This window comes from Convolutriloba macropyga, chromosome 10 (assembly GCF_964194025.1).
Source record: "Convolutriloba macropyga chromosome 10, txConMacr16.3, whole genome shotgun sequence".
Classification (NCBI taxonomy): domain Eukaryota; kingdom Metazoa; phylum Xenacoelomorpha; order Acoela; family Convolutidae; genus Convolutriloba; species Convolutriloba macropyga.
Window position 1 is genome coordinate 47,958,282 of NC_134477.1, and position 18,955 is coordinate 47,977,236.

Sequence of the window (18,955 nt, forward strand, 5' to 3'; positions counted from 1 at the left end):
CTTCGATCAAGTTGTCTGTTTGCGTACTTTGCAAGAGGGGTCGAACGTTCTTTTTTGGTACCAAGTTTTGGCAAAACACAGTTTTTGACGGGAACCACCCGTCGTCCTGGTTCCTAAAATTTTGATATTGACGCACCTGAATCAATCAATTGACCCTGCAGCTAGAAGTTCAAACGATATATCCAGATGCTTTTAACTCGCTTTTTGGGGTCGACTTTGCGGGATTTGGCAAGGCGATATTATTCGTCGGTTCTGGGGATCAGGTTACTCACATCATTAAGATAGAGATAGCGGCTTCCTAGCACTGGATTCTCGTTGTTTCTAACATTGACTTCCTTGATAAGAGCTGACTTCCTCGACTTGATCTCTTCATAACTTCTATAATTAATGTTATTCAACTGCTCATCCGAAAACAACTCAATACTTGTCATTGTTTCTGCTTCTAAATAATACATTTTGGTGGTATTATAATCAAGAGTGTCCGAGTTCGGACTTGATGATATGTTTTTAAATGGTTTATTCGGTGAACGCCCATAATGAGCGTTAAAAAGTGATATTTTGATACTTGTTTGTGAGCAAATACGTAACTGATAGATGACATCTGTAACTATCTCCGGGGAGTTTGTATTATGTTTCTTTATTATGTTTTGATTATTATGTTTCTTTATTATGTTTTGATTTTTAATGCAAGCAAGTCTGCTTTTAATCGTCCGGATCGTTCTCTCAACTAAATCAATTGCTCGATGGCCATTTGCCGGAGCATCTATTAGATTTGTATTTTGTTAGATTCGGAAAAACTGAAACCCTAACATTGTTGGAGGAGATTGTACAAGCACATACAGGTTTAATACAAGCTTTTACGGTCTCACGGACAAACCCGTCGAATTCCAAAACGCTATGAATTGTACTCTATCATTGTTGAAAAACACGTACTGTTTCATAGATGACATTATAATTGTCTCACCAGGCTCGAAAAAAGATCACACCAAGGACGTCTAAGCGTGCCTCAAAGTACTGGAGGAATAGAATCTTCGAATTATTCTCCCAAGATTTTTCTTCGTAAACTTGGAGTTGCACCTGCTTTCGCTACGTCAAAATCTGATTTCGTGTCTGTATGTCTGAGTCATGTTTGTCTAAATGCATAATCTGAAAATAGGAAGAAAAGACTCAGAGCTGCAATATGTTGAATTGCAACCGTTCTAATTGAGAAATCAAAAGAAATTGAAGGATGTTCAGACAAATTAATACACAGACAGACAAAGTGGCAATAAGTGCATTGCAAGGTTATATGTTCCTAAAGGTCACATAGCCAGAAAAAATACAGGTCGTCGTACAAAAAAGTGATAGCAAATGTAAATCCGATAGGCGGGATCAATGGAGAACTATTTGGTAACGCAATTGTTGGATACAAAACGTAATCAATATTAGTCGTGTGTACCATAGTAGATTTACCTATAAAACGTCTTAACATTCCTCAAGCGTTCAAGTATTTTGCTTTGCCTGAATTTGCTTTAACTTATCTCAACTCTACCTAAAAACAACCTGAAAAAATAAAAAGGAAAATCACCTGAAGTTTTACTCGAACATATCTTCAAATTGATAGAAAAGCGCAGGTGAAACGTTGATGTAAAATTACATCAATTTACCAGAAAAACTTTCAAAATTTTGCTAATTTTTAACTACAAAAAACGAAAAAAAAATCCTGAACTTCAATATGAAAATACCTTAATTTTGAATTGAAAGTTTAAGGTAAAAATAACGGTTAAGGTAAATTTGCCGTAAGAAAGGTGAAAATATAATGTGTTCTTAAGGTAAGAAAAGTTTTGTTCCAGTAAAAAGCATTGATGAGTTAATGTTATACCGAAAAACATCTTTGATCCACTTTACCCTCACTTTGTTTTTGGCAAGCATCAGCTTTTTGTTCATATATTTAAAAAATCAAATTATAGACTGCAGAGCTTTATGAACAAAAGTTATGGTAATTTAAGATAAATTTACCGTAACATATATAATGTAAATTTTCACCTTAACTCAAGTTAAGGTACCGTTATGGTAAACTTTACCTTAACTTTAGCTTAACGAAAGTTTCCTTTAACTCCGTTCAGGTAAATTTACCTTAACTTTTTTAGTGTGTAATCGCATCAAATTTAATGGCTGTATTCGCAGTTGTCTTTCAAAACCAGATCATACAAAATAAATTTTGGTTTGAACTAAGGCACATGAAAACAAATTGAGATCTGGGATGGTCTTCTGGATTTAGTAAGCTGTTTTCTTTACCTAATAGAAGCAAAATATTCTGTTTTCAATAGACTGTGAGAACAGTATATTGATGTCTGTTTTTGCACTGAAAGTGGTTTTTGTTGCCTAAAATGTTCTGTTCTCATCCATTGCAGTTTATAAATACTCTTGGGGGCTGTAAAATTAGTTATTATTTTGAACTAAAATGGCGCAAGAGCATAAACAGCTCACTAGGGACTTTAACTACCCAGGTTGAGGTGTCATTCGGAAGTGACCTATGATCAGACCATCCCAGGCCAAAATGAGTTAACCACTACGCCAAGTGAGACAGGAAATGATAGATTTTGAGGGAATATAAAGGGAAATATAGTGGATAAAACAAAGGGGAATAAAGTAATGTGTATATGGCCGCAGATCGTGGCTCATTGGCACGGATGCGGCCATATACACATTTCTTCTGGCACCTCAACCTGGGTAGGCTTAATCGGAACAAATATTGACCAATGTTATACTTTGTAAGTCGAAAAGAATTTTGTTGAAAAATAATGAAAATTAAAAAAAAATACACGTTTCACATTAAAACTGTAGCAAAATCTTTTTCATTAATTAGAACTATCTTTCTCTTGACTATTCTTAAAATTTCATGACAGAGTTATCTTTCACATATGCATTTGTTAACTTCAAATTTACTTCTCTGCCTCATTAAGAAAATAGTTGCTGGGTTTAATGGGAGGGGAGTGTACTAACGTGTTGACAGATCGAGTGAGTCCGAATACGAACACAATGATTCCGAGTATGGCTGGAATCCAAAGTGCCATGATCATTGTCTCAGTCCAGGCGAAGTAGAGTGCTATCTTCTCTCCAAAGTAGTTTCTGATTCTCATCAGAGGCAGCATCTTAAGAATAGGCACGCACCACCTGCAACAGATACCCAAAAAAATTCTCGAACAATGCGGCATATCTTGGATTGCCAAAAAACGGCATAATAATTTCAGTACAGGTAATATACCGGCTTACAAAATAAGGGATATCAGCCTAGTAATTTCTAGGAGTGGTAAAATGTGTTTTTTAAAACCGATGGTGTGTTCACTAAATAAAGTTAGACCAAAGTCTGATCATGAACAAGTGTTCATCAAGTGAAGAAGTCTCATTATTATCGAGCTAGCGAATTAATTTTTTACAAGAAAAAAAAGCGAAAGTTTTAAAAAAGCAATTTTAGTTTGCTAATTTTGTTTCACTTTTATGGCTTGTGCTCAGTAAAGAATGTGGCTCGTAGCTGTGCTAATATACTATGAAAACTGAGAAAAAGAGAGAATGTTTGTTAAAATGCGCACTCAAGTGGGTCGTCGCAAAAAAAAGATGAACTATTATGTAATTTAGTATTATTTTTCTCATATACGAACCAAATTAGAGGACATTTGTGATGGCAAAAACAAAAACTATAAAAAAAATCACGGCATTTTCAAAATTGCAATTTTTTTATAAACGATGATTTGGAAATAACAAAGAGAATATTTTATGTCCAAAAAAAATTGTGGAGTAAATTAAGTGATTACCTAAAAATGAGTCGGAGCTACATCTTTACAAGTCTTATCTGAATGAGCGTGACTAAAATGAGCTGAAAACAAGTAACAACTCGAAGTAAAAACAAGTAGCTAAAAACGAACAAAATATTAAAAGCTAGCTAAAATCTAACCCAGCCTGATTTTTGTCTGGATGGGTCTGATCTATGACAACCACATCAACTTGAGAAATAATTACAAAATTGAGGAAAGATTGGATAAATTCATCATAAAGGAATGGTTTTCAAGCAATCTACTTTACGAAAACTTAACAACGAAATGGAACCATTATGAGCCCACTCTTATCCAAAACTCCCAAAAAGATAAAAGAAAACATTTCAACAAAGTTTTTATATTCAATTCTAATCTAAATTAACTGTCATTAGGCAAGTATCCAGAAAAAATAGCCTTCTCAATTTTCCGCTGCTTATTCCAACTGTAATAGAAAAGCCTGAAAGGTTCTCAAAGGCATGACTAAAGACGGGTGGCATATATTTCAACAACTTGATGAACCAAGAGTTTTTTAACCATAAACATGTAAAATTATTAGGAACTTAAAAAATATTTTGAAGCTATAGATCGGTCAATTTTTGTCCCTATAATTATAATTTTACAAACTAATTAAAGATTTTGCCCCAAGGCAGTAAGAAAAAGTTCTTATTGGTAAAACAATAACAGTCCTTTAATAGACCACTAGACTTTTTGGATTAGCTTCGGAGTGTCATTTTTATGAACATATAAGCTTTATAAGGAGAAAGCCCTAATAGGCCTTTCCAAAATTAATATTCGAAATCAAAAACTCAAGCCTCTAATAATCAAGAATTTGGCACTACTTAAATGCACACTAATCAAATCAGAAGTCATTTTATTGATCGTGATAATTCACGCAATTGACCTAAAAAAACAAAAACGCGGGACGCAGGGTAACACGAAACAAAAATCTGTTAGACGAAGTAAAAAAACATAGCAGGACCAGTACCGACGTACAATTCAAAGAACTTTCATTGACTAAACAAAAAACTAGACCTAGAATGAACTGTAAATGGATGGATTGGGAAAACCACTTGAAACAAATCCGATAAAAAAAGCGAAAAAACAGTAAAAATCAAAATTAAATTGCCGCATGTGAACAAAAAAAACCACTAGCGAGAAAGCGAATTTTTGTTCAAACTCCGTTATCTCACTCTACTTTAAAATTAGAGCGAAAAAATTTCACGCCGCAAAACCACTCGCTTTTTCACTGCTCCAATTTGACTTCAAAAATCATGAAAATGTGTGAACAGATCTTAAAAAAGACAGCGCTCCAATACAATTCAAATTCTTTGAATTGTCAAAAAAAAATAGGAGCGCAATAATAGCTGCCTGAAATTGCTGACGCGGCTATCAACAAGTATTTGAAAAATTACTGTTAGATGGATGAGAGAGAACAACCTAAAGTAAATTACTCGTAAGATAAGCTTGACATAGCTCTTCTTGTTCAACTCATACTTGGCTAGAGAAATGATGCCTTGAGGAGCAAGACAGAACATGGGAATGGGCTATGAGTTGCCATGTTCAACAGCTGAAGAAAAGTTGGTGTAATGGTTAGCATACTAGGCTTGTAAATAAGAGATGCCAGCAGAAAACCAGCACTGCTCCGTTTTCACACTAGTTGCGCCTGTTTAGTCCCCGTAACAATTACGATTTTTGAAATACTATGACTCGTTTTTACTAAATGCCAAGGATATTTTTTCTTAGTTATAGACGGCTATATTCAAAACCACTCGCTTTTTCGCTCCAGTTCCTGTTTCGGCGTGACCAAAAAATCACTGCTTCAATTTGACTTCAAAAATCATGAAAATGTGTGAACAGATCTTAAAAAAAGACAGCGCTCCAATACTCCAATACAATTAAAATACTTGAGTTTATGAGGATTTATTTTGAGCTTTTTGATCTAGGAATGAAAAGCAAAGAGGGATGAGTTCTACAGAAAAAAATATCAGAAATTAGTTGTTAACTTCATTACTGCCACAAATAATTAACAGGATCTTAGTTTTCATCTGAATTTTATAACGTGCCGACTACGGCCTAAGCGTTTTTGTAATTTAAAAAAATCAGTCGATTCTTTTGCCGTTCCCAATCAATCAGTGTTCAAACAATATGAACTCAATAATTGGGGGCACAAAAGGAAACGATAATGTCAGTTGCATTTTTGTAGGGAACAGCAAAAAACCACCAGAAGTTACATCAGCAAAAGACATCAAAAGGGTGAAAATTACCGGTTTGGTTGAAATTTTTACATGAAGTGCATGATGCCATTTTACATGAAGTGCATATGCATCAAAAACAAATTGCCGATTTGCATTAGTGAAAAGGCAAGAGGTTTACGTTGAACCCAAAATCAAAAGTCATTACAATTTTGCAACCTAAAGTGGAGATCTTTTCTGGCGTCATAATAGAATTTCTTTCCTCCTCCTCCTCCACCTCCTGTTGACTTTGATGACTGTTTGTTATTGGCTGTGCCCTCTGATGACCCTTTGACCTCTGTCTCCGAATCAGACGATGACGAGTAAACTGTTTCCTCTTTCAGAGCAATTGCAGTTGAACTCGATGCAGTTGATTTGTTCCCCCTGAAGAGCACTAATTTTTTTAGCGTAAATAAATTTTCATTTAAATAGGATTTTTGGTTAGTAAGCTATGAATGTTTGGAAATAGTTATGACACGGACGCGTTCATGGAGATTTTACAAAGACATTTTAGCATTTAGTTTTTTCATGGTAGAAGCTGGAATAAAAAGGATAAAAAAGGAAGTCATCAATTTAAAACAAGGCGCTGTAACTAGCTGGGAAACGGCGTTAATTAGAAGAAATGAAGTAGACGCAACAAAAGCAATCAAACCCGGTTTATTGAACTGTTTTTTTTTTCAATCATCAAACAGAATTTTTATACAAGAAAAATACTGTTCTCAAAATTTCTTGTTTCGTCAATTATGGCTTATAAATCGTAATTAGAGTGAGCACGTGTCATTACAAAGTAAATCATCATGTAATAATTATGGTATGTCCGCTTGGAGGTAGAAATAATACGCTACCACAAAGCTGGGAGGGGCACAGACTGAAAACATCTAATAATTGTATGAACGGTCGTATTCCACATTGAGGGTTGGGAGAGAGAGAGAGAGAGAGAGAGAGAGACGCGGAAACAGTTCGCATTAACAGCATGATATCAATACCTGACATCAACATTGGAACATACAAATATAATTATTTTTATATACTTTGATTTGTAAACCTTCAATGGGTTCAATGTTAAAGCAAGTCTCTAAACAGAATTAGAGGATTTCAAAAACTGAAATTTTCTCAAAATTTAAGGTTTTTGGTATTTTCAAAAGATTTTCAAAAAAAATTGTTCTCACGTTAAAATTAATTATTTAAACTAAATGCTTGTAAAAATGGAAGCATTTATTGATTAGATTTTTAACGATCCTAATCAGCTAAAATTTAAAAATGGACAAAGTAGCATAGACAAGATGTAAAAAGGATCAATTGTAAAATATAAAGATTTGAAAAGATACTTCCAACTGAATTAGTGCCAATTTAGTTAATTGCATCTATCGTGCAAAAATTGCATGCTTTTGCAATCACAAATAGATAACATAATGACTTTCAGTATGTTCAAATAAGTTATTATCATCACGATTTTAAAGAAATTTTTAAATTACTTTTTCGTTCTAAAGAATTAAAAAAGTCATAAACTTCATCGAACTGTTTTTGCACATCAAAATTGATGCCAATTTTTGAAATTAATTTTATTTTCTGAGCGAATCTTCTCCAACTGAAAAAAAATGTAGTAAGAAATTTCGAGGAATCAGACTGATAAACACTTAATTTAAAATCTTTTCCATTTGATCCACGCCAATTAAAACCATCAAGAAGGAAGTCTAGAAAAACATCTGCAAAATACTTCTAGGCAAACAGCTTTATCGTAATTTAATTTTACAGTAATTTTACAGTAATTTTATCGTAATTTAATTAACAGTTTAATTTTTCTTCCAGTATAACATGATGCCAGATAATAAGAACTCTCATTACCGATCCACTTTTGACATTCAGTGTAAGTGCTGGTAAAAAAACATATAGCCGGCAGATTGCCGGAAAATAGCCGCTGATGACGCGCTTGGTGCACATCGGGATTGAAATAGAAAAAGAAAAAAAGAAGAGATAAATTGACCAAATTTTTTCTACTTTTTCTCAGTGTCAAAAAGTGTTCTAATGGGGCGTGCGCTTTCGGTTGGATTCTAAAACTATATTTAATTCAGCTTCTAAATTGAAAGCTAATAAACTTAATACCAATGTCAGCTAGCAAAGACTCTGATGAACTTTGATAACTTATTTCTCAACGACTTAATGACCGTAATTTATCGGTTTATCCCTTCTCTTTTTGATTTTGTTCTTTTGACCTTGACTGTATTCCCTATCTTGCGTATATCATTGAGTGAATGTATTTAAAAACCATTCAGTTGAAATAATGAGTGAGGTAAGTCAGAAGTCAAACGTGAAAGTCGTGACTTATGTAAAACGAAAAACGTGATCAAAAGGTAAAGGGATTTAAAAACACAACAGGACAAGTCCTGACGTACAATTCAAAAAATTTTATTGACTAAACAAAATTTAGACCAAGAAAGTAATATGAATGAATTGGGAAAACCAGTTCTAAGGAAAATTCTAAATCAGATTTAAAAAAACTGAAAATCAATGTCAAAATGACGCATGTGAATAAAAAAACCACTAGCGAGAAGAGGAGACTAGGTTAAAACAAAAAACTAGGCCTAGAATGAACTAAGACTGGATTTGGAAAACCATTCAGAAAAAAATTCGATCTAAAAAATTGACAAAACAGTAAAAATCAAAGTGAAAATGTCGCAAGTGAACAAAAAACCACTAGCGAGAAAGCCTATTTTTGTTCAAACACCGTTTTCTCACTCTACTTTAAATACATCCCAGGTTGCATTTTAGGCTATTTTTTTAAAATATCGCTAATTCTCCAGGTGCTTGTTTAATTGGTTCAGCGATTATAAATTTTGTGAAGATAAATATGGCATTAAATTAGGGCCTTCAAAAATTTCACGAAGAAATATTGTCTCCGTTTTTTGATTCTCTTTTAGTAATAATTTATAAAACACTTCCAGATTTTCAGAAGAACCTACTTATTTGATAGTGTTTGATGGTTGCAGAAGACACAGCTAGTAGTTAATTGGTAGACAACCAAACCAACAAATATGAAAATGCAGGCTTGGCGTTGCATGAATTAGTTGAGATTCTTGTTTTAATTTCCGACAAAGTTAATTTGGTGAGCAATAAAATCAATATTTGTTTCATCTTATTTTTGTTTTTGATATGTATTTATCAACGGTTTTGTCAAAGCAAGCACAAAAACATACCGAAGCGTCAAATTATTTTTTTGTCATTGTATTCGGAACGGTGACGCCCTCTTTACATCATATCATGTTTTTACATATTATCGCATTTTGTGGAAATAAGAGTTAAGATGGACCAAATGATCTACTTTAAATGCTAAGGGCGCTGGCTTGTAAAGCGTTCTCTGGAATATTCTCCAAATCTTGAGCTAAGAGAATTTTGGTTCTTTAGGTGTTCTATGATAGAAATGTAGTAGAAGGTTCCATAAGAAGAAAATAATAACCTTTTTGAATCGTTTTAACAGTCAAGCGAACAGCATGCTTTTACGTGTTATCATTTTCCTTATCATTTATTAATCTAAAATTTTCCATTATTATTTTGCAGACTTGATATTATATTTGTTGGTAAACGTTTTGATTATACACTCATGAAATAAAAACGAACAAAGTATTCTCTCAATTTTTGAGTGGCTTTTACAATTTAAATAATAATTGAATTAATCATCGTTTTGTCTCATATGTCCTCTTTTTGAGCTCGATGTTGTGTAAAATTGAGCTCGGTTTGCAGGCTAGCACATTTTACCAAGCTTCCTTATTTACTATTTTGAATCCTTTTTCTCCTTAAGAACTTTTCAATTGATTTGTCGCGTGAATATCAGCATTTAAGAATGAGCATTGCGGCGTAGCTTACAAAATAAATCCCGATAATCATAGGTGGTATCGTCGGAAACTTTAAATATACAGGTCACCATTTTGAGAACTATCTGGGATCGCTTTGTTTGGATTTGACACATGTTGAGGTCTCAAACCGTAATCAAGTATGTCTAAACCAAAAACGGTTGCACATGGATGGCGTGGTGAGCTAAAAATTACATGGTCTCAAAAAAATAGAAAAACAGACAAAAGTCTGGAAGTCTGGACACAACCAATTTTTGTCTGGGACGGCCTGGATGCATCAATTAATGGTCTGGCACCCAAATGACACAAATGAGTTTAGTGACGTGAGTTCATTGTTTCGTACTGGTTTGAAGCTCAGTTCTGATTTAGAGTGATCAGTTTTAAGCTAAAAGCTCAGACGGGCATTCTATGCTAAGCGAGGTGAAGAATTTAAATTTCAAACAAATTTCAGCTGGTTAATCGTGAAGCTGTCTTGGAACTCAAGCATTATATAAACAAGTTTGGATCGAAGAGTTTTGTTTTCCAAGAGAACTAACCATTTCGATAAAATCCTGCCAAAATAGAATATTATGTTTTCTGGGTCACTTTTTGAGAAACCGAAAATTGAATGGAGGACGACGAGCTCTAAAAAAAACTTTCTGACTTTTCTGGGCCACACAATCTTTTCTGATATAGGACCACAATATATTGAAGTTAGAGGAGGAAACATAACAACATTACGTGGCAAAAAATATATATTCGCTGTTATAGCGAATATATATATATATATATATATATATATATATATATATATATATATATACACATATATATATATATATATATATATATATATATATATATATATATATACCCTCGCCTGTCAATGTTTTTGGCGCCTGTGTTTTAATATTAAACATACTCTCGTTACGATAACATTAGTTGCATAACTTATTAGCAGCCAAAGACTACATTACTACGAAAACATGAAACAGTGGAGAAACTCTGCATTAAGATTAGACATATCTTTTCTACCACTCTCTTCTCACCACCTGTTATATGAATAATAGGAATAAATAGCAACAGAAAATTATCAACAGCCGTGTCGCCAAGATTTTAGGTTATGTAACTGTTTTAATTGAAATGGGGGCTAATTAAGAGCATTACCACACGGTTGTTATCGCTATCTCGAAGTTATTCAACAACTCAGCTTTACCTCGAAGTATTTTAACTTCTCGGTGGCGATAACAGCCATCGGAAATAATTGACAAAACGGCTGCACGAGTGAGAGAAGTGACAGTTTGCTCAACCTCAGAATTAAAATTTTGCAATTATCATCAGCGCAATTGGTTTCAAATTTTTTTCAAAAATCAGTGGCCATTTTCTGTCAACCTTGTTTGGTTTCACCTTCAGAATTCTCGAATGCCAATGTAAGGATGTCAGGAAAAAAATCCCAATGCCAATATACCCAATGTGACAATCCGAAAAAATAATTACCAAAATATACCCAATATTTAATTCTAAAGTTGAAACTACAAGAACGATTATTCAACATAATATTTAGCTAGTGCATTGGCCACGCCTCAGCGGTCCTTGGAACTGGATATAAACCATCACAACTGAACATGAGAGTAAATTATCTGCTTAAATATGATAAAACGTAATTGAAATACCGAGTACTAATTTTGTTATCGGATTATTGAACGCTAATATCAAACAGAATAAAATGGACATAATGACAACGGCATAATGGCACATTGGGTATTTTGCCATTGAGTATATCGTCATTTTACCGAAGGTAAGTTTTGTACAGCTAAACTGTTTGAGACTGTTCTCAGAGGGAACCGTCAAAATTACACTAAAACAGGATTAGAATCACTTTTTCATCAAATTATTATAATGAGTTCTAATTCAGATTTCAAAAATTTTGAGATAACTTGATTTTTAAAACAAAATATACTACAAAAACATAAAACTTTTCTAAAACTTTGAATCTGTCACCTGGTCATATATAATGGTCACCTGGTCACCTGGTTTTTGATCTATATTTCCTGATTGTAAATTCGAATTTAATTTTAATTAAAAGTCCTAAAATTTCCCAAAAAAAACCTCTTGAAATCAAACGCGTAGTCTAATTTGTCCTCAGTTCATAAATTTCTGTTCTACACTGTTTTCTCCCAAATCGCTTGTTTTTAAGGCTGGGAATTTAGCTACCCTATTGGCGAGGATGGTTTACAAATATTGTCAATAATTTGCCATTATTTTCACTTTTCAACAAAAACTTTCCGAAACGTAAAACCAAAAACAGCTATTAGCCACATAATGACGTTCCAAAAATACTAGTGGTTATGCAACTTAAAATTATTTTCATTTTCAGTACCAGTCAGTGCACTTGGTTTCACTCAACTGGACCTAAACACCTAAACAAAAAACACTTCAACAGGTCAACAAGTTACGATCTAGCTGACATTTAGGTGTTTATTAGACTACTGCCTCAGATGTACAGAGTTATTAATGGATTGATTGGAAAGCAAATTTGATGCTTACAATTTACAAATGTAAGAAATTTTACATTCCGGCTGCACTTCCTATCCAGTGAAGGATTCTCCTAATGTAGATTTGGATTATTGGGAAATATTGACGATCAATTTTGCTCTTACTGTTTGGTTAAGGGATACAAGAATGACGTCCTTTCTTGTAAATTACAGTAAAATGTAGATGAATTTTATATCCGTTAAATTGGCAGTGCATACCCGGGTCGAGGCCGAATGGTTGTCTTATAAGAACTTCTTGCAGATCTTCTTCAAAAACTTGCAAGTTCTGACAAGTTAACCATTCGACTTGCAAGTTCTTACAAGGTAACCAATTGACTTACAAGGCTGTTACAAGTTAAACACTCGACTTACAAATTGCTTACAAGTTAACGATTCGCACAGCCACCACACACCACACACACACACACACACACACCACTCACACACACGCGCGCAAATACACATATCCGCATACATATATATATATATATATATATATATATATGTATATATATATATATATATATATATATATATATATATATATATATATACACAAACACACTAAACCGTAAAAAAAACGTTGCAAGACATGAATGTAAACGGATGTTTGGAAAAAATAGAATCTGGAAAAGTGTGAGTTGAAATTATAAAAAAAGGTATAAAAATGAAGACCTACTAAATTATTTTGAAAAAATGCTGACATATGAATTTGAAAATTTAATCAAAGTCATTATTTTGGGAACATTTTTTAAATCAATCGTGAAGAAGCTAATTGAGATCTACTGTTTTTTAATGGAATTGCAAAAGGAACTCTCTTGAATTGAATATTAATAAATTGAAAATTCAAAAAGTAACATTTTGTCCAATAGGTCGATTTTTATTATGTTATCCAAATAAAGCAACTAACTCCACCGCGCTTTCTACGGTAAATGACTAAAAATTTAAATTGAATTAACCAATAAGAGTTGTGCTCGACCGGAACGAACTTGCAAGAAACTTACAAGTTAGCCATTTTCCTTGCAAGTTCTTACAAGTTAACCATTCGACTTGCAAGTTCTTACAAGTTAACCATCTTTTGCATGAAACTTGCAAGTTCTTACAAGTTAACCATCTTTTGCAAGAAACTTGCAAGTTCTTACAAGTTAACCATTCGGTCTCGACCCGGGTATATTTATTTAACAATTGTGTTTTTACCACATTTTGTCATTTACACCGTAGAATACTGTTTTCAAGGCCAGTTATTAATGCGGTCACTCTGTTACCTTCGGCGTTGTTTAAAGCAACTAATAATGCGATACGGCATCAGGCAGTAGTCTAATACATCTTTTGAGAGCTGTTTGGAAACTTTATGTATCAAGTTAGCAGCTTCTGAAGTTCTTCCGTTTTATCATTCTGTTTTCTTACTTAATAACGGCAGATGTTTTCCCATTTTTGATGGATGCGTCTGGTGCAGGGTGGAGTTTCTTCCACTTGAGCTGTTTGATTCTCTCGTTGATGTAACTCTCGTTTTTCAGTTCAAACGGATCCTCAGATGACTCATCGTGCAACACAAAAGTGTCATCAAAGATCTTCTCATGCAGGAACCAACTCAGATTCCACTTCTTCAACCTAGAATGATTAAAAGTCAGTTATGGATAATTTTTATCGGGCATAACTTTCACGTCCCTCCTCCCCCAGGCACACGTGCTATATTTTTACATGATAATGTGTTTGTAAGTGGGTGTCATAATTGGTAGCTATAATGGGAACCCCGCCCCACTATTTTAAGCCTCAAAATATGAGACACCCGTGCTAGACCACGAAATGGTACAAAACTGATGAGCTCGACTTGTGTCAATAACTTGACCTTAGGTCGAACCAAAAAGGGATAATGGACCTAAATTTTACCTAATATTGATACCAGAATGTAGTTTGACACAATACCTGATGTTACATCAACTCATCTTATCACTTTCAGTAACGCAGGCAAGACAAGCACGAAAGTTGTCATTATAATTACAGTTGAACACGAATTATGAAAGAAGGCAACACACCCTCTATCACTTTAAGTGAAACAAAAACTTACCAGGGAAACCTATATTTTTGATAAACAATAAAAATTAATTATGAAAGAAAGCAATAAACTTTCTCCCAGGCCGAGGAATTTTGGTGACACTATGCAAGATAAGCGGCAACTCGCGTTGAAGAGATAGAAAATTTTTCGGCAAATATTTTTATTTTCGACCTCATTTCCTAATTCACCAAATTTCATGAACAACCCATGTTGTAACGAAGTAAAACAAAGTTAAATTAAATTCTCGGCCAGAATCGACCGAGGTAATTCAGGTCTGCTTTTGCGGTGTAATGATAACTTGGGATTTCTAAACCTAGATTTTACCTTGTTTTGGCGTTTCTACGCATAGTTCTTAACTGATTTAACCCTTTGTAAGCGCAGATCTTACGTACATTTAGAGTTTCTACAGTTTGCTCTCACATTGTTTCAACTCTTAGAGTTGGGTCAATGATGTCAAAACACTGACCTCCGCGTGCTTTTCGTCTGTATATAAATATATATATATATATATATATATATATATATATATATATATATATATATATCGGCATCTAACTCCACGTATCTTACGTGGATATGCACGCGTTGAATTATTTGTTTTTTCCAAGGGTAGATCTCACAGCGTTTAATTTACGTTGACCTGACATAACATTTTCGTTTAAGTTTTAGCATTGATCTTTTATTTATATTATGAAATTTTTTCGTTAAACCACAAATGACATCTCGGCGCTCAAATCTAAAACTTTAAAATCCCGTAGAAAAATCACGTTTTAGATTAATGAAAGTAGACAATTTGCTACAGAGCCACAAAACGTCATTAGACGAAACTATTAGCCGTGAAAACTTGTAAGATCGACGCTAAGATGGACGCTGTTCCCTAGTTCAAAACTAATGCCAAATTTGCAAACATTTGCAAATTTTTGCTCAACAATGCCAAATTTGTAAAAATTTGCAAATTATCTCTTCACAAGTTTCAATTTTATAAAATTTTGTAAATTAATGTTAAGTTTGCAAAAATTTGCAAACGATGGGCCGAGTTCGTTCCGGTTGAGCTCTGTTTAATTTATCAATTTGGGTTATTTTTCTAACCATTTCTCAGAGATTGCTTACTTTAATTGAAAAATGTTCAAAGTACACCTTGTAAACGACTTGTGTGGTAAAATCACCCTGCAAGGCCAACTGCGAACTATAAGAGACACAAATATTCAGATCTGTTTGCAAATATTTGTGAAATTAATGCATTATTTTACAAAATTTGCAACTTTCTTTATAAATAATTGCAAATTTGACATTAACTTAAAACTGGGGTTATTAGAAAGATAAACTTTTAGATCAACAACCAAAATTTTAAGTGTTGAATTTATTTCAGCTGAACGCGCGAGTAAAACGCTAAAAAATATAGGATCAATGCTAAAAGTTAAACGTTGAAATTATGTAAGATCAACTCTAAATTAAACACTCAAGTAGGTAAGACGCTATATTCTAAGCTTTGAAGTTAAATAAGAACTGCGCTGCCAAACTAAAATTTATGTAAGATCAAACGTGAACTCGGCGCAAAATGAATGGTCTAGGATTAGAACTGCAAATTTATGTAAGATCAAAGATATTAAACGCAAAATTTTGTGAGTTATACACTTAGAAACCCAAAATTAAAGATTAAAAGCGACAATAGTTACTTTCCAAGGAGTTAAATGTAGATCTTACATAAATTCAACGCATTCAGCGCCATTCTTACATAGTTTAGCGTTTTTAAGCGTTGGAATTTCGGCCTGGACTCATTTTAAATTGAGTTGGATCTCAATTATTACAGAGCATAACACACCTTCTATCACTTTCAGGGACACAAAGCAACACACACGCGAAAGTTAAAATTATAATTTATTATCGACAGAAAGCAACAAACACGTCCGGACGCCTGCAAAACTTATAATTTTAATTAAATATATTAAAGAGATTAACTTACCCCCCATCACCTTCAGTTACGCGGGCAACATACCTGAGGAACATATTATTTTGATAACAATCAAAAATGAAAAAAAAGCAACTCACCTTTTACCACTTTCATTGCCGCTCGACACAAATCAGTTTTTGAAGATACCTTGACTCAACAACCCATCTAAACACGCCGGTTGACCTTAATTAAAAGACCGTGCTTGAGCCACAAAAAGACTTCAGCTCGAATTTAATTGGAATCTGGATAGTATAATTATAGTAAGTATTGACCATATACTGTCAAAATTTTTTCATAAGTCGAGATCTAGACTACAAGACTGAGGAAGCTACGTCACGTTTACTTATAAAGCAGTTCAAATCTTTTCAGTTTCTGCCCCCCCCCCTCCCTCCGCAGTTCGTTATGCACCTCCTGGGGGAGGGGGGGTTGGCAAACGGAAAAGATCCCACAATTCACATTTGCATCTGCTCGCAGCCTTCTAACAAGGAGAATCAATGAAAAAATTATACATCATTCAAACTGAGCAGCCAAGTTTGATTAATTAGCAATTAATCCAGGTTTTTAGTTAGAATTGAGTATTGTGACTAACTTTTCCTCCTCCGTGATCTCAGCCTCTGCTCTTGCATCCATACTCTCTAGTATGTACTCCGCCACCAAACTTCTTATTGAGTTTCGGAACAATACAGTCTTGTCAGTGAAGCCCTATTAAACACATGCGAGAGTCAGCAATTAATGGTCTTGCAACAACCCAACTGAGGTATTAGCTAACTCCATATACTGCTATAGAATTAGAACTTAGAGGACTTGAACCTACTTTCTCCAGAACCGCGGCCAGGCATGCTACCGTTGCACCACAGCCCTGCTGAAGTTTCAACTTTGTTGGCTTGATATACCACAAGATGATTTATTACAGTCCACTGTTTTTGAACTTGTCCATCACAAATTTTAAATTTTTCGCTTAGAAACAAATCGAGCGGTTTATGGTTAATTGGAACAGCCTGTTGGATAACCTAAAATTTCCAGATATCTTTTTAAAAAATATTTTTTAATCAATTACTTTTCTCTTTGATTTTCCTCCTTTTAAAAATTAAACATGATTTTTTTTCGCTACTTCAATGAAAACAATTTTCCATAGCAAAATGAAAAGTATCTAATTCATGGAATCGATTTTTTCATTTTGTTCTTTCATCAGACGATTCTTTTTCCTCAATACAATTTTTGTCGAGACAAATTTTACAAATATCTTGTTAGCACTTCGCAAAGATAATCGTAGCTAAATTTGGATGCAATCATTTGGAGACTTTGATGATTAATGAACTAAATTAGGTTCTCAAGACTTTCATCAGGCTTAGTAAAAAATTATGGAACAAAGCAAATACAATGTTCACGTTGGAAAAGCTAGTTTCTTCTCTTCAGGCTCTCGTTTATTTTCATTGGCACATGAAATGTAATTTACTACGGTAAAAAAATTCAAATTTATAGTTAGACCAGAATTCTTTTTAAAGAAACCATTAACGGCAGTAAACCAAACTTCAGGCGTTATTAAAACTGTCGATCAAGCAAAATTGAAAAATAGTAAAAAGCATTGCATCAATATAAAATGAAATACCTAATATTTGCTGGAATTGCGAAAATTACAAAATGACAGTTATATGATATTTACAGGTTTTGGTTTCCTGCATCGATAGAATTTGTTCCTGAATGACTTCAAGCTTTCACAGGTAAAATGGTCAGCACAGTTACATGAGAAGCACCTATATTTTCAATTCTAAATAATTAAATCCGGAGAAAAACCAAAAGTTTTATTGAACGCGTGCAACTAAAATCTAATAATTCTACATTCTGTTTAAGAGAATTCCACTGAAGTGATATTTCATGTAAAATTAAATGAAGTTTTAGTTTACAATAACTGTAATTTTTCAGGTATAGTCCAAGTAAAATTTTGCAATTGTGCAAGATTGCTTTTCAATTTCATCATATACTTCAAAATAAACAAGACGGCTCGGTAATGTGCGATCGCGCATGAGGTTCCGACCCCGCTCATCCACAATTTTGGCATAATTGTCTACCAAAAGAGGAACAGATAGAAAAACACAAAAAATTCAAGTATTTTTCAAAAAAAAAACTGGTGTATGAACGAAAAGATAGCCTCCAAAGCAAATAACTAAGTGGAGTAAAAAATGACGCATTAGATTTTTGAGATATACCGATATTAAGAAAGCGAGCGAAGACGAACGGCAAAATCAAACAACAACAACAAACATTAATTACATCAAAATATTTATGTCCGTTTTAAAAAACAAAACTTAATAACAAAGTCAAAATAGCGTCAGATAAAACTGAAAATAAACAAAACAACTTTTAATTCACCAAAAAAATGTTTATTCACCAGTTCATAATAAAGCTTGATAACAATTAGACAAAAAAGAACAGAAACTTTAAAGTTAGAAAAATCTCTGAATTTTAAAAAAAAAACAATTAATTTCAAAGTAATGAAAACCATTATGAATCAACTAAAATATCCCATAAGTTAACAATTACCAATGCTTCCATAGAAGGGAA

At 33.5% G+C, this 18,955-nt stretch overlaps 1 protein-coding gene across 2 annotated transcripts in view; it reads right to left on the minus strand.

Annotated features, from left to right (window-relative positions):
* LOC142348177 (anoctamin-7-like) overlaps positions 1-18,955 on the minus strand; it is a 47,748-nt gene that overhangs the window by 7,525 nt on the left and 21,268 nt on the right. Inside the window, exons 5-9 of one of the 2 annotated variants that reach the window (XM_075399417.1) lie at positions 16,983-17,095; positions 13,794-13,997; positions 10,410-10,424; positions 6,206-6,409; positions 2,986-3,156 (exon numbers count right to left, since the gene is read on the minus strand). In XM_075399417.1, the coding sequence (XP_075255532.1) occupies positions 2,986-3,156; positions 6,206-6,409; positions 10,410-10,424; positions 13,794-13,997; positions 16,983-17,095 (707 nt within the window). The remainder of the gene's footprint in view (positions 1-2,985; positions 3,157-6,205; positions 6,410-10,409; positions 10,425-13,793; positions 13,998-16,982; positions 17,096-18,955) is intronic. The other variant, XM_075399418.1, reaches the window with a different exon arrangement.